The sequence below is a fragment of the Copidosoma floridanum genome, unplaced genomic scaffold (assembly GCF_036245765.1).
Source record: "Copidosoma floridanum isolate Cflo_tuat_1 unplaced genomic scaffold, Cflo_Japanese_pri ptg000019l, whole genome shotgun sequence".
In the NCBI taxonomy this organism is placed as follows: Eukaryota; Metazoa; Arthropoda; class Insecta; order Hymenoptera; family Encyrtidae; genus Copidosoma; species Copidosoma floridanum.
Window position 1 is genome coordinate 21,183,186 of NW_028321896.1, and position 18,164 is coordinate 21,201,349.

The following is an 18,164-nucleotide window of genomic DNA, read 5'->3' on the forward strand; positions in this document are numbered from 1 at the left end:
AATACATTTTTTTAAATAACAAAAGTATTGTCCATTGTAAAATCAACAAATACTTTTATCTTGAAACCTATGGAAAAAAAACTCGACTATAATAGTTTTCCAAATAGCTATCTTACCGAGGCTGATTTACAGCATTCTCGAAATATTTCTCCTTAAAAGGTACATCGGTCTCTGACAATGGGTACTCTCTGTATTAAAAGCTTGTACTTTTTACAGTGCAATCTTAATTTCTATTCAAATACGAAAACGTGTTCCACAAGTAAATGTATAAAATTCCAAAAAATAACTTCTCTCTCAGTGTATTTTATAAATTACAATACATCGACTATTCGTAAATTATAAGTGTATATTACATAAAGTTGATATGTTTTTATTTTTTAAACATTTTGATAACTGATTGAAAATGTCAATGTATCAGTTTGTAGTGTTTGTACATACATTTTGTTTAATGCTTCCCAACGAATGTACAATGCATTAAAAAAAAATTCTACAAAATAAAAAATTTAAATTTCATGTAATTAAAAGTATGGATAAAAATAAAATACTGAATACTTATGCCACGAAAACATGCTATGAATAACCCTGCATTAGCCAAAAACTTGAGTTTTTTTTTTTTTTAGAAAACTACTTGTCCGTTTTTATTTTTTACTTTTGAATTTCGGAAAAAAATTCATCGATGAGGAAGGAACGGGACTAGACAACTGAGGACGAGATAAAGTCAGATTCTACGGTACTAACAGCCAGTCACGTAAATTTTGTTAAGTATACACATATATCTCGAAAAACAAATGGAAATACAATTATTGTAGAGAAAACGAAAACAAACGTTTTAACCATTTATTAATAATTTAGCCTTCTCCATGATTCGATAGTTGCGCTCTCTCTCTTTCTTTGATGTACGTACAATGTGATAGCAGAGCCCTTATCATTATGTAATGACAAAACATATCGCTTTCCGAGGGACTTTTATCAACAATCTTACACTGAGCACTTGCCTAGTTCTTCTTTTTGGGCTTGAGGTAATTGTACAAGATAATCAGAGCGACGGCGCCATACGTGGCCTTCGATACCTGCAACAACAAAAGAGCAACACGGAAATACTTAAAACACTGCAGTTGCGAGAGACACTACGAATAAAGAGAGAGAGACTATGACGAGGAGGTTAGGTAATACTGATGATGGAAGGCTAGACTTACGTTTGCCCTTCCGTAGTTTGTCTGGCTGTTGAAGATTTTGGCCAAGCCCTTCAGATTCTCGGAACCGGGTGGATCGGCGCCAGACATGGTTGTCTGTCAACTTGATCCAAAATTTGGTGGCCGACAAAATTTGTCTCGACGACTATGCGGAGACTGACTTTTTCTATAAGAAATCACTTTTCTGTGTAGGTATTGTATATTCGCACTACTGCACGGCCCGTGAAGCACGGATTCGATTGATAATTCGTCCATCTGCGCCGAGAGCTGGCGCATCATCTCGCACTCTTCTGCTAGGCGCGGTGAATTTAATATAGTGCTTGCTATTTAATTGTAATGCGCGAAAATTGATGTAATTTTTAGTTAGCAAACGGATAATTGTTTCAAATGGCTGGAATGGCTAAAGGAGGATTTCAATTATAGTTACTAAAGGCTTGATGGGTTTAAATCACAAATCATTACATGAGGGGATTTTTCAATAAAATAAGTATGAAAATTTTAATCTATGTGTACAAAAAACATCTACATAATATTGTACATTTATATTACCACTAATTCTAATCAAAAACGTTTAAATACGAAAAAAAAAGTTTAATGTCCACAACTACTTAAAAAGGTAATTTTTCTAGACTCGCACACAATTAAGAAGTAAATTATTTTACAACAGTCAATGTAAGGCTTAACAAATAAATAAAAAAACAGTTTTAAAAAAGCTCACAGTTTCACGGCTCGTCTGAAATCCTTATACTTTAAAACTATATTCTGAAAAAAAAAAAAAAATAAATAAATAAAAAAATGTTGCCATTAGCATTAATTTTAAATGCACTAATTTATATATTCACAGACGCGAGACTTACCACCGCATCGTAAACCATGTTGTTGTAGTACTTTTCATAAATTACATTTTCGGCTTCTTCTTTAAATCGTAAAATAATAGGCCGGGCTTCAAGTACAGCCTTGGGAGATACACCATGAAGTTTTTCCAAAACTATTAACATATCTCTTAAAGACATAAGTGCCAAATCAAAATCTGACCTGAGTTTTTCATTTTCACGCGGAGCATCCAACGTACTTCTAAAAAATGTATTTAAAAAATTGTTTAAAAAATAGATAAATCTGACAATAAACATTGTAAGATTTTTTTTCCCCTAAGTTAACATATCATCATTGATCACTTACTCATCTAGTTGAGCAAAAATTTGAGGCTCTGTATCTCTACTGATATGTTTCAAGGACAAAGAATAATCAAATATACTCTTTAAGATGTTGACAAAAACTTTTGGGACTTTCAAATTGGTGAAAATATCAACGAATTCCGCAACGTACAACCAACCTTGATTCTCGTAATGAAAAATATGCAACAATTTTCGCCCCAATCTTTCACTAAGATCTGAAAAAAATAATAATAGTAAATATTTAAAATCATCTACTGTAATATTTTACTTTAGATAGAAAAGTTAATGTATTAATAATTAAAATAAACTTACGTATTGTGAAAAAAGTAGTAACGCTTTTTGAAATACCATTAACATCTAAACTGTTTTGCGTTTGAGATAAAGGCTTTTTAGAATAATGGTCATCATGATTAAATTTCACGGAATCTTCATCAACATTCGATTTTACAGCTTCACTGTTAACATTCTGTTGCATTAGTTTATCGTTTACTTTATTCAAATTAGTTTCATTTCTTGATAATGAAGCCTGACCCAAATATCCAGTCACTTGTATATTTTCAGGCACAAATTCATTGTCAAGCTGATATTCCGATTTGCAGCTGTTTGTTAAACGTGGGCCAAAAGCAAACGTGGATGGTTGTCGATTAAGCCCACCATTTGAAGTTAACGCAATGGGCCTATTTTCATTCACCGTTAACTCATCATTGGAATGGATTTCAGTACTACTATTTTTCAAATCATTTAAATCTTGACTGTCATTAAAGGAGACTTCCGCCAAACTGTCGCTTGTCGAATCATTTTCCAAACTTGAGGTTTTACTTTGACATTTATCTTCATCAGGCACATTAGGGGAAATCGATTGAAGCATTTTATTAGCATCTTTCATCACGTTCGTATTATGTTTCACCATATTAACAACGGTCAATCTTTCAACGGAGGAATCAATATCTTTAGTGATTGGATCACCTGAAATGTAATCGATCATACTGCATTTTGTATCCTGCTCCACTTGAGCTGGCCCATTTTGGTTAACGGATGTATGCTTGTTACGGCGCTCTTCATCTCGCTTTTTTAGTAATTCCACTTCATCGTAAGAACACAATTTGTGAAGAGGAATTTTATTGATGCTGGCCTGTATTGAAACATAAAGAATAATTCCTTAACTTATCGTAAATAGTAACTGTTATTCATGAAACATACTTCATGCATGTATTGTGTGAAAGTCTAATAAATAAAAAAAAAAATGAGTTCCATTTCGTCATTTTTTTATTAATAACACAAACTGCAATACAAAAAAGTTAGTACATTTAAGCATCTTTATAAATTGCGTACATATAAATGACAGTAATTTAGTCTCAAAACTTTAAATACAAACAAAGTTACAAGAGTACTTTAATACAAACGTACAATTAACTTAAATAAAACGTATTAAAAAAAAAAAAATTCTCATTTACGTTAGTCTTTAAAATGCTGATTTATATATATATATATATATTTTTTTTACTTATAAGATAAAAAGTAAGTAACTTGATTAAATTAATTCTACTGAGCATAATTTTGAAAGTAAAAAACTAAAAAATCTTTAGATACTAAAAAATAAGAATTTTTGATACAACCGATTAAGCTAGTGCTACTTTTTTAATGTGATTAAACAGGGATTTAGAACGCGAACTATTTTTTTTTGAATTTATGGTCGACCAATCTATGTGATCCATTCGCCCACGAGCACAGATATAAGAGTCGTAAACCATGTCGAATTCATCTTCATTAAGTGCGACACTGTCAGTCTCAAACAAATTATGAAATTTGTCAAAATAAGAGAGCTCAGCTTTCTCTTCATTTACAATGACAGATTTGTTTTCAATTGAATTTAATGTTTGATACTCTTGACGAGAAATCTCACTACTACTATCATTAATTTTGTTCAGATCAATTTTCATTAAACTTGGAGATTTGTTTGATCGTTCATGGCATAAATTTTTATATCGTTTAAAAAGATTTGGAGATCTCAAACAGTTTTGATTTTCAATGTCATTGTATATGTACACTATTTGATCATCAGATGAAGAATAACTTATTCTACGTCTCAATAATAATTTAGCTTTTTTATCGGAACTTATACAAGTGGCTAACGATTCACTAGAATTCTCATAAGGTATAGACATTTTTCTGTCTGTATTTTGCTGGCAGTGTAGATATTGACGTAATAGAAACGTATTTCTTTTACAAACCATTTTTCCCCACTCCGCGTATCTATTTTGCACCATCCAATCGTTTATGTGTTCGTCCACATGCTCGTCTGTTGTGTCAGTTAAAGATATCATCATTGTGTTGTTCTGAAAATAATTCACTAAACTTTAGCATGCTTCATTTCGAGATGAAAATTATCATTTTCAAATAATAAGCTTAAGTACTCACGTCTTCATTTAAAGATCCTATGTTTGCTATTAATGGAATGTCCCATACTTTATCTATGAATGCAGATGTGGACGTCTTTGGCCAGTCATTAGCTCCAATCGGTCGGACATAATGTAAACCGCAAGCTATAGCTTGGGCTGGCAAAATCGAAAATGATTTGTGCAAGAAGTATATGTCGTTGGGATTGTAAGACTTTACTGTACCGTAGTCGTAAAAAAACAACTGCAAAGAGAATTCATTGAGCGCTGAGCGCAAGATTTATACATAAACTGTTATAGAAAATTACTTACCACGACAAATCCGTCATGCTTCACCTTTTTAATTATGGCCCTATGCCATAGTTGTGAATAAATGCAAGCTACATGTAATCCTGGCTGCAAAATACACTGAGGAACCTTCAGAGATAGCAGATCCTTACCATTATTGTAGTAATCTCTACAAAAAAAAAAATTTTTAATCAGGTTTTTAAAGTTACAAGAGTAGTAACTTTCAACTACCTTACCCCAATCGATCCATGAGCAGATTGAATTTCTTCTGATTTTTCCGAAGCTTTATCCAAAAGAACGATGGTGTGAATATTTCAGAAACTGTGACTTCAAAATAATCATCAGTGTTAGGTGCTAAAGAAGAAACTGGAATTTGATCCACTGACTCATTAATACTCATGTAGCCATCAGGAATCAATGCCATAGATACTTTTTCAGACTGAAAATGTATAAAGAAGCAAGTAGGGATGATTTGATTCAAAAAAATTATTAATTATTGATTAACAATATATTATACCAATTTTAAAGGAATGGCATCTATTTCTTCTTCAACCTCTTCAAAATTGTAATAGGCAGCAGTGGTTTTTTTTGGTACTCCATAATCCTTACTGTCTCGTTTTTTTGTGCTGATAATCATGTGTTTCTTGGAATCACCAGGTGTCGTAACAGTAAAGATTTCTGGCAAAGCTGCAACGAATTCCACAACTCCGTGAAACCCAAGTTCATTGTATTCTAATTCAATACCATACTCCTTTTTGTATAAGCTGGGCAGCTCTGAGCACCACATTCCCTCCGGATACTTTTCAATTAATTTTTCCAAACGAATTTTTGTTCTTTCCTTGATCAAATCGCTATCTTTTTGAATTCCATTTGTTTTGGGTTTCATATCCTTTTCTGTATCTTTATTTTCAGTCATAGTGGTTCCACTGACCATCACTTGATGCACACCTTGAGCACTTGAGTCATTGGGCTTACTCATAGGTGTATGATTGTACGCTGATTTTGTCACATCATTTGTAGTATCAGAATTAATGGGTCCATTAGCCTTAGTAAAAAATTCAATGGCTTGGTTGAGCTTCAAAATGGTAGATCTGACATTTGACGTAGTAACTTGAGGTTTACTCGTTAGATGGTTAGCCGACTTGTTATCAGTTGTCTTTGAAGACACATCGATCACAGGACGTGAATTTATAAGTGGTGGTATGAACGGTGGCATCTGGTTATGTGGCACGGGATAGGACACCGACTTATTCATCAGCGGTGTGACAACTACATCTTCTTTGAAATAAATGTAGTCATCTCTTACAACGACTATGTGCGAGAGTTCGCACAAGTGAAAGTTCAAAGAGTTAACGTGATAAGTAGAAGCCCGACTACCAAGACCCGACTTTACTAGGGCTAGGACATCGATTTTTCGCAGACCACGGGTTTTCGAATACGTTAACGAATTTCTCATCTTAGTCAAGACCTGCAGGACAGTAGCGGAAGAGACCGGGAATATCGTAGAAGTTGTCGTCGCCTTTCTCTGTGGTGGGAAATCATAACGGCGTTGATAGTAATTGTTGCGTCCTCGGTAAGCGATAGGTCGAGCCCTCTTTTTGGGCGGTCTTTGTCTAGATATGAGTGCACTAACATGTGCTGTTTTCTCGGTGCCGACGGCAGCGACGCAGAGCTCACCAGCCTGATTTGTTCTAACTCTACAGGTATCCGGTAGGCTCCTAAGAAGGCTTTCGATGTGCGGATGGCCGTATTTCCAGCTGTTGAGGTACGAACCCTCCTCTTCTCGGTAGAGGGTTGAAAATTTTCTCAACGTAGTCTCGCTGCGGCCTTGAGAGATGAGCAACGCCCGCACGACCGTTTTCAACTCTTCGAGGCTTTCATCGTTGTCACCGGCTGGCATGGTCGACGCCGCGGAGGCCTCAACTTTTCTCTGACAAACTCGCGCTAACGACTTACGCTAATAAGTTAATATATTCCGTTTTCTCTTTGACAATAAAACACAACTACAAATACGCACAACATACATTAGCAACTATCATACACATACGAGGCAGTCACGATAAACACGTTGGACGATAATTACTTACCTCACATGGCGTATATGAGGCGTGAATTGCACAAGAACAACCTACAAAGTTACCAAATAACCTCTTTTTTTTTTTCAACAAAAATATGCTAAACTGCAGAGAGTTTCACTCGTGTACACATACAGGTAGGTATAGGTAATTCCGTGACATGCACGTGCACGATTATTGATAACGTCTCTCTTAGTACAATCTGCAGTAAACCTATTTAACGGCTGTATACTTAGGCTATAGATAAACTTACGAAGTACCTATTTACGTACCCTTTGCGGTCGAGGGTATTGAGAGATTCGTGAGACCTCGAGTGCCTCGGCGACGGCGGCGTTAGCGGCAATAATATAAAAGCCGGCAAATGTACCAAGGTAGGTATATATATATTATATACGGATGCAGTGTGATCTGTGTGATGCACAAACACGAGTACCAGCAGATGCACTTGCACTATACCTATATATGCCTATACCATACATATTTACTATTTACCCTCTGTATTTTGTGTTTAGAGAGTGTAGTGTATATGTTTATAATAAGAGTACGATTGTATGCATGAGCTTCAATTGCCGAGACGCGAGAAGTGCGAGAACTCGAGAAAAACCTGAGGGCCGAGAACAACACAGCACTTTTTTTTAATAAATAATAATGCTGACATTGGACGTTAATGGTGCCACAAGGGCCTGTGATTTCGACTTTTTTTTTTTTTTTTTTTTTTTTAATATACCTATATACATAGTTTATATATAATTTTAAAAAGTATTTTCACTTGTGACGTCATTCCAAGATGGCGCGATCACTGGGTTTTTTTTCAAATTTGCACCAAATGTGCAAAACCAGCTGTGAAATTCACGAGGACGTCCCAACTAATGATAATGCGTTTAAAAACTTCAGGTTTTAATAAGTTATCGAATGAACACTAAATTTTTTACATCTTCACTTGGTAAGCAATGCAAAAAAATGAATGAAATTATCGCGGGCATAAAGGCTTTTTTTTTTTTTTTTTTATAAAATTGAAAAACCTTTTTTATCGAGTTACTAATTACATTTATAACCGGTAAAGGATATATATGTCCAAAGCATTTGAAAGCAACATTTTCCATATTATTTTACACTATTAAAAAACATTTATCCGATATTAATCAGTATGTAATATAAAATTGACTCGTATAAATGTAAGACTCACGCTAATGTTTGTTTATTTACCACCTGATTATAATGAAGGTAGTCGTGAGTGTGTACGTACCTACAGGGAGTTTATCTTTTTACTCTACTGCGTGACTCTTGTTATATACTTTTCATTGCGACAAGACACTTTGGTAGTTGATTTAAAATTTAATTAAAAAACAATAATATGACGTAGGTATTAGCGGGGTCGTTCCTTCTCATCGAGCGGCATGGTTTTTGAAAGCTTTCGCCAGGTAAGTACCTAGCACTCGTGCCATGGCGTTTTTCACTTTCACTAGTTTCACCACCACTTTTAGAACCCGATAAGATACGGATAAGAGCCCTGCATGCTCCTGCGTTTACCACCCCTGAAACCAAATAATAACACGCGAGGGCGGCGTTGTGGCGTAGGCGTGTACGTGTATATATACGGTTAGACACATACACACACACACACATATCTACACCCTCGCGCCTTTATTTTGCCTGTCATAGTTGCGGTATTTTCAATCATCAATTCAATAAAGCCTGCACCGAGAGAGTCTCACGATTCGGTCGAAGATCAGTGTAGCGTTTGTCTTGCCCGTGGCACCACTAATTCTTCTGGCCTGTGCTGTCGTGTGCATGCGTGTCTCCGTCATATCAGCCTTCGGTAGTTCGGTTGTTCGTTGATAAAAATATAAGTAATACATAATATATAGGTAGACGTATACTGACAGCTGCACGGGGTGAACGCTCCATAAATTTACGGAAGTTGCAGGCGCAAAAGATAAGCCGAGATAATTGAGCGAAATAAGTAGGTAGACCGAAAAGCAGTGCAGGAGAGGAAAAAAAATCAGCTGAAGGGAGACGCAGAAAGCGAGAAGCCTCTTTATTGATAGGTGACACACTCTGTATATATACATCAATAAGTGTACTTGTACTTATATATGATGCAGTATCCGCTACAAGCGCCGAAAATGTAAATAATTACATAGTATTTACAAAGGAGGAATAGACACACTGCGGTACACGCAGCAGATGTACTTCAAAGAAATAATCGAGTGTTTGGACCTCTTGAACGTGAATTAATTATTTTGTCGCTAATAACTACACTTATCTTGAACGGCGATCAGTTATACGTTTGCTGTTAAACTTTTTTTTATCCGCAAATCATGTTATTTCGCAGTGATGATAACATCATTAAATATCGTCATCAGTGGCAGCAGCAGCAGCTGCGGCAATATTCCCGATAGCAGTAACTGCACTGCTCGTAATACATGTATTTGGTAACGTTATTGTCCGTTATCGGATCATCATTATCCATATGAATTATCATTAGTTATATGAGGAAAAATCCATGCAGAACGCAAGGTCGTTATGTGTAAATGAACAAGCTTTTGGTTTGATGTACCGAGTTCAATAATATCTCGGTACATTACTATTATCTTCCAATTCGGTTGAATACAACTCGAAACAATGGCGATTATCACCGCGGCACCCCTATCTCTCCTCGAGTGGATACTGGGCATCTGCTTAATTTCATTGCCATTTCTCTACGAGGGAAGCAAGACCTTTCGTTACCATTTCAAGTTCTTCGTGTATTATGGAATTGTCATGGTGAATGCCATTATACTCATACCAATCATGATGTTCCGTCCTAAGAATGTAAAAAATTTATTGTAAGTAAAAGGAAAAACAATTACCAAATTACCATCGTGTGACCATATATTGTAGTAAATTATTTAAATGTCTTATTTACAGATTAGCCTCTTCCGCATGCCACCACATAAGCAGTTTACTGGGAATAAGATGGCATATCAGAGGACGTGAACATTTGGAGAAGGAGAGGGCATGTGTTATAGTAGCCAATCACCAAAGCTCACTGGATATTTTGGGAATGTTTGATCTCTGGCCAGTAATGGACAAATGTACTGTAGTTGCTAAGAGGGAACTTTTTTATGCTTGGCCCTTTGGACTAGCAGCTTGGTTGTGTGGACTTATTTTTATTGACAGGATGAATTCTGAAAAAGCAAGGTCTGTCATCAATACGGCAGTTGAACATTTGAAAGATAATAAGGTAGCAACATAAAACTTTATCAAGCTTTATTGCGCTGATCACCTTAGCACTATTTAATAACATGCTTTGATGCTTTAAAATTTGTCAGACTAAATTATGGATCTTCCCGGAGGGCACAAGGCGCAACACTGGACAAATTCACTCATTTAAGAAGGGTGCCTTTCATGTTGCCATTAATGCTCAGTTACCGATATTGCCAGTGGTATACTCGTCTTATTATTTTATGTCTAAGTCGGAAAAGCGCTTGGATTCAGGTTTATTCTACATACTAATATGCTAAATTTTACTTTTGCGCATCATGATCTTGATAGTAGGTTGAATTTTTTTCATTTCAAGGACGTGTGATAATTACAGCCTTACCACCAATCTCGACCAAAGGCTTACAAGTCAAAGATGTTCCTGATTTATTAGAAAAAACCAAAGATTTAATGACACAAGTATTTAACTCAACTAATCAAGAAATACTATCGTCATTTAGGATTACCAAAGAAGAAGAAGAACGGTAGAATATAAGATTAATGGAAAGCTCCAGAGTGTTGGTAACAATGTGTAAAAATTTTATGTTATTTTGTTGATTAAAAAAGAATCGGTTCAATATTTGGAACTTATCAGTATTTCAATTGTTATTGCAATCAAATTTAGTAGACTGGAGAAAATTTACTGATATTATGTATTTTAATAATGGATTATATTAAATTGTATTTTATTGTTTTTAAATTTTCAATATTCTTCTCAACTTAAAATTTCAAATGCGCAATTTTTATTTGTACCTCTTATGATTTTATTTTTTATTATTGCATAATGTAGATAACTGATAGTGTATATATTAAAAATTTTTATCCAAATCAACTCTAGCCATTTATTTGATCTCAGAATTTTTTTTAATAAAAAAAATCAATTAAACATTTGAAACTCCAACAGTTATCAAACAATCGTGCCTTACTATTCGTTAATTTTTCTTCAAGTATGTTTTGAATAAATATCAGTTTTTTTTCAAAAATTATTTTTAATTTTTTAAGTTTAATCATGAACATAAATGAAACATTATATCAAAACTAGACAAATTGAAAAAATAATGCTCAATTATCGTTACTAATATGACCAATTAAATTAAATTTATGAATAATGGCTAGTTTTATAGTTATACCATTAGAAATGTAAAACCGGTGATAAATACCCCTTGTACAGAGCAAACCGTCAAAAAAGTTTGTATGAATATAACAAACCACAGCATCTGCATAATTTTTATTATGTACGTTCGAATTGTATACCTACAAATTAATTGTAAAACCCTCTAAATAGTTATGGACACGAAATTGTAAGATAAAGTGTGATTCAACTTTTTTGCGAGTATGCAATCCAAACGCTTATTAAAAGACTCAGAGAAAAAGTCAGTCAGATATCATGTTACCAATATTTGTAAGTTATGAAATAAATATCTTTTGAAGTTATATAAATTTATAGATGTCGTTGAGGGAATCAAATCAATATGATGAAATTCCAAAAAAATATAAATTATTGAAACTTTTGAAATTCCACTATCAAAATACGATTCCCTGGTATAATAAACAATTATTGTGCATTTTTTTCACTCATTGTCTTAAACTGGATACATTCCCTAGATGAGTATTTTCCTATTTATTTAGTGTTTTGTAAATTTGGTATGTAATTTAAACTAAAAAAGTTTTTATGTAGCAATCAAGAATAATATAAAAGAACGAAAGAAATCAAGAATGCAACTGAAAAATTCTACATAAGTAAACTATATATTGAAGTTGTATTAAGTAAATAAAAACTCAACAGTATTAAAAAAAATTCCATATTTAATTGTGAACTTGTACATATACCTTATAATCAGTCACATGTGTTTATTTCTACTGTCAAGTAGCATACATTAACATGTTTAATACTTCTAATATCAAATATTATTAAAAACCTGGCAAGTCTGATCCCATTCCTTTTTTCTCTTGACTCTCTGTCCAAGCCTTGGCAATTGTCTTTTTCATTTCATCATCTCCTTCCTGATACATTTTCTTCATTATATTCATAATACCAGCATTCGGATCGGCGCTGAGGTTGTCCGTGTCATCCTTAAACATGTTAGATTTGGCTTCCTTCAACATTTTTTCAACAGTTGTTATGTGAGACCAAGTTTTTTTAGTCTTCTTGGCTAAGTATACATAAATCATATCTGTCTTGACTTTGGTATAACTTTTTTCTGTATCAATGGCTTCACATAAATTATTGATGGGAAGGATGTAATTTTTATTCTCGAGGCCAGTAACATGCAGTTCCATCGATCTGTCAGAAAATTTGCAATACACTGCTTCCTTTGGAAGAGACTCTACTTTATTGAGGGTGACATACAACTTGACAAAGTTATCAGATTGATCCCAAGCATAATTATTTAATTTGATATCGTAGCATTTTTGCCCAGTGGGGACTCCTTTAGCAGATTTCATTTCTACATCCTGAAGTTCTACCGGGTTCTGTACATTGATTAATTCTGACTGCAATCTTCTTATTTCAAGGGAAATCAAATCCTTAGACTTTTGACGTGTTGCGTTTTCCAGCAAGGAATTGAGATCTTCGAGATCTAGTTTAATCTAAAAACAGAAGAACACATTTTTAAAAAGAAATTTATTCAATTTTTTTTACATCATAAGTAAAGCTTAGTAGTTTTACATATTAAATTCATGCATTAATGAATCGCTTTACTTTTGACTAACAGAAAACCGTAAAGTCAACACCTACTAAAACAAAGAAAAATAATGCACATGTGTGACTATCTGTGAGTGACAATCGTATTATTCTAGAACGTTCTCGAGTAAGTATAGTATACTTAGTAAATATTCAAAATATTTAGTGCAGGTGTATTTGCCACGTGCTTTTTACTGAAATCTTGCATACACGTGCAGTTTTTAAGCATTTCAAATTTTATTGTTTTTGTGAAATGAACCAAAGCTCAATAAAGTTAGTAACGAACACTTACTTCGTTGATACGCGATGACATGCTCATTTTCTCCTGTAGATAAAAAAATTCAATCAAAAACTTGTAATCACACCACCAACTTGTTGACAAATATGTATATACCTCGTTCTTCTTTACAGCTCTGAATATATACTTGACTTGGCAAATGGCAATTTGTTATCACAGTATTGGGAATTTTCTGTATCTATTTGTGCTTCGTATAAATATATCTTAGTCGACGATTCGAATTTCAAACGTACAGCTAAAGCTGAGATCTAAAGTACGAGCTCTCAGATTTCAGAGTTTGGAGTGTCACACTTTTAGATAAGTATCTACATACCCATCGGCTGAAGAATTTTCTCGAATAGTATAGTATAGTGTCAGTACAGGTATATTATAGCTGGTATAGTATAGACCAAGAGCTGAGGTCCGAGGGTGGTCAAAATCTTAACCAGCCGCCACTCTCACCAGGATTGAGGAATCTTATGATTCGTGGAGATCCGAAATATTTCGGTCATATTTCATATTGGTGAAGAGTTATGTGGTAATTATAGTAGTGCCGTATAGTCTTTTTTATTAACCAGCCGCAACTTACACCAATGGATAGAAAATAAAAAGTGGTTAGTAAGATGTGCCATTTGCGGCAAGATTAAAATGCATCTTGTACCCGAAAATCGACTTCCAAAAATGTAGATATTGTATTCTTATCTATAATGTTATCTGTGATGCCTCATCTATTATCTTAGATGAGTATTATACATAAGATCGGGTGGGGAGTCTATATTTTTGGAGGTTGAGTTTCGGGTACAAAATGCATTCTAATCTTGCCGCAAATGGTACTTTCAGTTGACCACTTTTTATTTTCTATCCATTGGTGTAATTTGCGGCTGGTTAATAAAAAAGACCATACGGCACCACTATAATTACCACATAACTCTTCACCACTATGAAATATGACCGAAATATTTCGGATCTCCTCAAATCATAAGGGTTCCTCAATTCTGATGAGAGTAGCGGCTGGTTAAAATTTTGATCACCCTTCGGCCTCAGCTCTTGGTCTGTCTGGAATTCGTATTCACGACTAAGGTACCTAACTATACCATTGCTACTCTCTCTATAAAATAACGGTTATAAATATGATTGTAAGCATTCAGTTTAGTTGATTCTATTATTTTTCAACATTATGAAAAAATGGATCACTCCAAACAAGAAAACATCAGCCATCTAGAGATTGGTCCAATTAACAAGCGAAGATCTCTGATCTTTCAGAGGCAGTCGATTGTCCCCAAAGAAAAAGGTTCTTTAGTTATTTAAATTTTTATTTTTCTTCTTCTTAATATCTGAATAACATCAATTGTAATCATACTTACTTTTGATTCTAGATCTTGAAAATGCAAATATTACCGAAGAAACTAGTCCAGAGACTCCAGAAACAAAAAGATTAAAACTTGAAAGTGAATCGGAGTTATTTGATATTAAAAAGTACATGAATGATTTGAGTGAGGAGGACAAGCAGTGGCGTGAGGTTTATACAAAAAGAAAATCTCGAGTGCAGGACTTGATGAAACGCGATAAAAATCAAGAAAAGTCTTTAGACACCTCATTTCTATCTGATTCTGAAAGAGTGTTTCTGAAAGAAAGGCCGGACTATGAAGAGTTTAACAAAAACGTTTTTCAACTGTATGCAATGGCATCGAAAGTAACTTTTTTAAATCTTTGTGCTGAAAACTGTGCTTTAAAGTCAGTGGAAAAACTAAAGAGTGAAACAGTTAGTGTCATGCACAGGATCATTCAATTTTCAGAGTTAGAATAAGATACGAAATTTTAAAGCAACTTTTATGTATTACTTTTTATTGTATTGAAATAGTATTAAGTAAATAAAAACTCGACAGTATTAAAAAAATTTCACATTTAATTATGAACTTAATTGTACATATATCTTACAATTAGTCACAAGTGTTTATTTCTACTGTCAAGTAGCATACATTAACATGTTTAATACTTCCAAGAACAAATATTTTTAAAAACCTTAAATTACTCACTGGGCATTTTTTTTTCTCATAATGGTTAACTGAAATATAATTTTAATTATTGCAATTTATATTTGTAAAAAGTTTCAAATATTTTTTTTTTTTTTTTTTTTTTTTTTATTCAACAATAACAAAACGTGTAACATAGTAAAGTGGTCATCTGTGGGTGTGGAAACTTTTTCTTCTAGCTTTACGGTCTTTGTAATTTTGATACTCTTTCACTGTTGCACTGCTTGTCATTTCCAATATAGAATTTATTTTTGTTACTATTTCATTGGCAACAGCAGACTCAGCTTCGAATTCGTAACTTTTAAATGATGCTGATCGCCTAAGAGATCGAGTGCCGCTAATGGATACTGCGAAAATTATAATTTAAAGATACTGAATAAGAATGTTTATTAATTTAAAAATTACCCTGTCTATTTACCATTTAAGCCTTCTAATGCTCTAGAAATGTGAGGATCGCAGTGGCTAATTATTAATGTAAAAACGGATTTTGATCCTTTAAAATCTATTACTCCACTAAAAGCAACATTGTTCATGTTGTGTGTTACAGCTCGTTGTCTATGCCAAAATCTGCTAGCACCTTTACTGGTGATAACAGGATCAATTTCTATTTTTTCCCCAGATATTCCGAGTTGTACTTCAGTCTTTGTTCTAACTTTATTAATGATGCAGACTCTAAAATAAAGGTTTTTTTTTTTTTTTTTTTTTATATATATAATTGAGTGACCAAAAATGTAAGTGGCATTAATTCAAAAAAATCGCACAAACCTGTAAGATTGATAAAAAGGAGCTTCCATGGCGTTAGTATGTACAGCCATTTTAGCAAGATCACTAGCTACTTCTTGCAATTTATCTATCTTTTCTAACTCATTCTTACGAGTTGTCAAAGTTTTAATAGTATCATGACGTTCTTTTTCATTGGGTTGTAATTCAACAAGGCCTAGCGTTGCAAAGTCAAACTTTGCCATCATTTCTTTTGGATCCAAACAAGGAAAATCTCGATCCACTTCACCATCATCTTCTGCCATGTACAATCCGTATTTACTGAGGTCTTGTCTAGAAATAAATTAAATTGGAGTTGTCTGTATTATTGAATTTCAAGTTAAATAATGTCACAAACTCACTGAAATTTCATTTCGGAATGAACATTGAAATATCTATAGAATATAAGTCCAATAAATTCTTCAACTGTGGCATTTGTAGTAACAGCAACGTGCAAAGGGTATGATCTTTGGTCTGTAGGAAGCATGCACATAAATATCTTTATTTTTTTTACAGGTACTCCAATGTGTATCTAGATGAAAAATTTTAGTTTCACCTAACATTAAAAACAAATTAATATTTCTTAAAAATGTAGGGTCTCCACTCACATCCCCGTCGTATTTTGCATAAGCCATAAAAGGATTAAGAGGTGTAGTTTTGCTCCTTTCGAGCTGTTCCGAAAGTAAAGATCTTTTACTAGCAATTTCTTCCAGTTTGATCATTTGCAAATCTTTTTTTTTAAACAATTCTTTTTGCTCTTCCGCACTTATATTGTTTGGATTGTATTCCCACTTAATGTGCTTGATTTTGGATGCCTTATTTCTTTCCATATCCAATCTTTCCAAACGCTGAGCTGTACTTGTTCTATGCCTGTGACCATATTCCTTATCTATGAACAAATTTTCAATAATTACCCGCATGCTAATCAAGTTAACGAAAACTTAAAGCTGAATAACCTACCAAAGTTTCCTAAATTACCAATCTCAATATCACTAGAACCTATTACAGCCTCAAAATCTTCTTCATCGCTATCTACAGCTTCAGGCAATGGTTCCATTCCTTTACTTTGTAAAATCTTAGGAAAATCATCTTTTATCATAACACTTTCTGCTTTGCCTGGAAATATATAAAAAGCCATATGAGTACCTTGCAAAAAAAGAAAAAGAGAATCAATTAGTTAATATTGATTGAAAAAAAAAACCTGTCTTGTCGCTGTACATAAAACTGTCCTTAATATATACTAACATCCAATGTGGATTGTCGTATAAAGCCATTTTAAAATATCACAGGTATAAGATTAGAAGTGGTATTCAAGGAGGGTTGAGGGCGTCCAAAATATCTCAAACGTGTATTTGTATGCCTTGCGCTACTTGTTTGTTTCTTATTTTTTCATAAACAATCTCCGACAGATAAAGTTTATAAACCGCACCAAATAAATACCCATTGTTTTCTTCAATTTGTCAATTGACGTGTGTAACCAGCTCACGTTTCTCTTGCACTGTGTGCTCACGAATCGTCCTTTTAATTATATGCTGTCCAGACGTAGGTCAGAGTAGAATTAGATTGTGAATATTGTTCAAAATGTACTGATTATCAATAATATGAAGGACGAGTAAATGCACACCAACCTCTTGTAATGAAATTTGGTATTTTTTTTTTTTTTTTTTTTACCGTTGCTTTACGATATTTCAGTTGATAATCTTTGAACGAGTTTGTTAACGAAACTTAATTTTTCATAAATTGAGTTTCTATGTGTAAATGTATGTTGTGTAGATGTTTACTTTTGCACGAACAGATTAAATTGGAAATTAGAACATCAATACTATCAGTAGGTAAGTAAATATATAAGTAAACACACAACACATAAATCAAATGCCAAACGCATATGAGGGGAGAGCGTATAAAAAGGTTCGTTCAAATTTCGGTTCGGTGGTTCTGGGACCAAAAGACTGAAAAACACACGCGTTCACGAGAGTTGGTTCGAGAACCAAAAGTCCGAGTCAGCCCTGGGGCCGTACCATATAACTTTTTTTTGCTTCACA

The 18,164-nt window shown here is 33.8% G+C and overlaps 6 protein-coding genes across 9 annotated transcripts; 2 read left to right on the forward strand and 4 right to left on the reverse strand.

Moving 5' to 3' along the window:
* Positions 1–744: 744 nt before the first annotated feature.
* LOC149374586 (ATP synthase F(0) complex subunit k, mitochondrial) lies at positions 745–1,417 on the reverse strand. Its single transcript, XM_089592916.1, has 2 exons — positions 1,197–1,417; positions 745–1,070 (listed from the first exon to the last, which is right to left on the reverse strand). Exons 1-2 carry the CDS (start codon positions 1,281–1,283, stop codon positions 996–998), a joined length of 162 nt encoding a protein of 53 aa, XP_089449042.1. The 5' UTR covers positions 1,284–1,417; the 3' UTR covers positions 745–995.
* Positions 1,402–7,547, reverse strand: LOC106643614 (uncharacterized). The gene is made up of 11 exons (XM_089593001.1): positions 7,140–7,547; positions 5,570–6,996; positions 5,289–5,491; positions 5,077–5,221; positions 4,787–5,008; positions 4,600–4,704; positions 2,681–3,500; positions 2,373–2,583; positions 2,051–2,267; positions 1,912–1,955; positions 1,402–1,483 (listed from the first exon to the last, which is right to left on the reverse strand). The coding sequence occupies exons 2-11, from the start codon at positions 6,950–6,952 to the stop codon at positions 1,402–1,404; spliced, it is 3,432 nt and encodes a 1,143-aa protein (XP_089449127.1). The 5' UTR covers positions 6,953–6,996; positions 7,140–7,547.
* Positions 7,548–8,838: 1,291 nt separating this feature from the next.
* On the forward strand, positions 8,839–12,100 carry Agpat1 (1-Acylglycerol-3-phosphate O-acyltransferase 1). Its single transcript, XM_014358889.2, has 4 exons — positions 8,839–9,955; positions 10,038–10,353; positions 10,442–10,607; positions 10,690–12,100. The coding sequence occupies exons 1-4, from the start codon at positions 9,753–9,755 to the stop codon at positions 10,857–10,859; spliced, it is 855 nt and encodes a 284-aa protein (XP_014214375.2). The 5' UTR covers positions 8,839–9,752; the 3' UTR covers positions 10,860–12,100.
* Positions 12,101–12,156: 56 nt separating this feature from the next.
* Positions 12,157–13,733, reverse strand: LOC106643667 (calcyclin-binding protein). 2 transcript variants are annotated; one of them, XM_014358890.2, is made up of 3 exons: positions 13,448–13,733; positions 13,346–13,378; positions 12,157–12,959 (listed from the first exon to the last, which is right to left on the reverse strand). In XM_014358890.2, the coding sequence occupies exons 2-3, from the start codon at positions 13,370–13,372 to the stop codon at positions 12,282–12,284; spliced, it is 705 nt and encodes a 234-aa protein (XP_014214376.2). In that variant the 5' UTR covers positions 13,373–13,378; positions 13,448–13,733; the 3' UTR covers positions 12,157–12,281. The 2 variants fall into 2 exon arrangements, with proteins under 2 accessions (XP_014214376.2, XP_014214377.2); XM_014358891.2 differs by having other exon boundaries at positions 13,346–13,732.
* A 604-nt stretch (positions 13,734–14,337) lies between these two features.
* LOC106643668 (uncharacterized) lies at positions 14,338–15,207 on the forward strand. The gene is made up of 2 exons (XM_089592757.1): positions 14,338–14,621; positions 14,707–15,207. Exons 1-2 carry the CDS (start codon positions 14,516–14,518, stop codon positions 15,135–15,137), a joined length of 537 nt encoding a protein of 178 aa, XP_089448883.1. The 5' UTR covers positions 14,338–14,515; the 3' UTR covers positions 15,138–15,207.
* Positions 15,208–15,442: 235 nt separating this feature from the next.
* Positions 15,443–18,080, reverse strand: Sin1 (SAPK-interacting protein 1). 3 transcript variants are annotated; one of them, XM_023390770.2, is made up of 8 exons: positions 17,751–18,080; positions 17,324–17,654; positions 17,101–17,238; positions 16,731–17,011; positions 16,485–16,654; positions 16,129–16,416; positions 15,782–16,035; positions 15,443–15,710 (listed from the first exon to the last, which is right to left on the reverse strand). In XM_023390770.2, exons 2-8 carry the CDS (start codon positions 17,394–17,396, stop codon positions 15,511–15,513), a joined length of 1,404 nt encoding a protein of 467 aa, XP_023246538.2. In that variant the 5' UTR covers positions 17,397–17,654; positions 17,751–18,080; the 3' UTR covers positions 15,443–15,510. The 3 variants fall into 3 exon arrangements, with proteins under 3 accessions (XP_023246538.2, XP_014214374.2, XP_089448884.1); XM_014358888.3 differs by having other exon boundaries at positions 17,083–17,238; XM_089592758.1 differs by lacking the exon at positions 17,751–18,080 and having other exon boundaries at positions 17,083–17,238; positions 17,324–17,739.
* Between the last annotated feature and the right edge of the window lie 84 nt (positions 18,081–18,164).

What these genes read in the sequence shown, in the direction of transcription:
- LOC149374586 (XM_089592916.1), bottom strand. Translation starts at nt 1,283, where the DNA reads ATGTCTGGCGCCGATCCACCCGGTTCCGAGAATCTGAAGGGCTTGGCC. An exon ending in CAAACTACGGAAGGGCAAAC is followed by an intron (nt 1,071 to 1,196) that starts GTAAGTCTAGCC and finishes TTGTTGTTGCAG; the next exon opens with GTATCGAAGGCCACGTATGG.
- LOC106643614 (XM_089593001.1), bottom strand. Translation starts at nt 6,952, where the DNA reads ATGCCAGCCGGTGACAACGATGAAAGCCTCGAAGAGTTGAAAACGGTC. An exon ending in ATGCCATTCCTTTAAAATTG is followed by an intron (nt 5,492 to 5,569) that starts GTATAATATATT and finishes ATACATTTTCAG; the next exon opens with TCTGAAAAAGTATCTATGGC. An exon ending in TAGGATCTTTAAATGAAGAC is followed by an intron (nt 4,705 to 4,786) that starts GTGAGTACTTAA and finishes AATTATTTTCAG; the next exon opens with AACAACACAATGATGATATC.
- Agpat1 (XM_014358889.2), top strand. Translation starts at nt 9,753, where the DNA reads ATGGCGATTATCACCGCGGCACCCCTATCTCTCCTCGAGTGGATACTG. An exon ending in AACATTTGAAAGATAATAAG is followed by an intron (nt 10,354 to 10,441) that starts GTAGCAACATAA and finishes AAAATTTGTCAG; the next exon opens with ACTAAATTATGGATCTTCCC. An exon ending in GGAAAAGCGCTTGGATTCAG is followed by an intron (nt 10,608 to 10,689) that starts GTTTATTCTACA and finishes TTTCATTTCAAG; the next exon opens with GACGTGTGATAATTACAGCC.
- LOC106643667 (XM_014358890.2), bottom strand. Translation starts at nt 13,372, where the DNA reads ATGAGCATGTCATCGCGTATCAACGAA. An exon ending in TGTCATCGCGTATCAACGAA is followed by an intron (nt 12,960 to 13,345) that starts GTAAGTGTTCGT and finishes TTCTGTTTTTAG; the next exon opens with ATTAAACTAGATCTCGAAGA.
- LOC106643668 (XM_089592757.1), top strand. Translation starts at nt 14,516, where the DNA reads ATGGATCACTCCAAACAAGAAAACATCAGCCATCTAGAGATTGGTCCA. An exon ending in GATTGTCCCCAAAGAAAAAG is followed by an intron (nt 14,622 to 14,706) that starts GTTCTTTAGTTA and finishes TTTTGATTCTAG; the next exon opens with ATCTTGAAAATGCAAATATT.
- Sin1 (XM_014358888.3), bottom strand. Translation starts at nt 17,396, where the DNA reads ATGGCTTTATACGACAATCCACATTGGATGTTAGTATATATTAAGGAC. An exon ending in ATGCAAAATACGACGGGGAT is followed by an intron (nt 16,655 to 16,730) that starts GTGAGTGGAGAC and finishes TTTTTCATCTAG; the next exon opens with ATACACATTGGAGTACCTGT. An exon ending in CATTCCGAAATGAAATTTCA is followed by an intron (nt 16,417 to 16,484) that starts GTGAGTTTGTGA and finishes ATTTATTTCTAG; the next exon opens with ACAAGACCTCAGTAAATACG.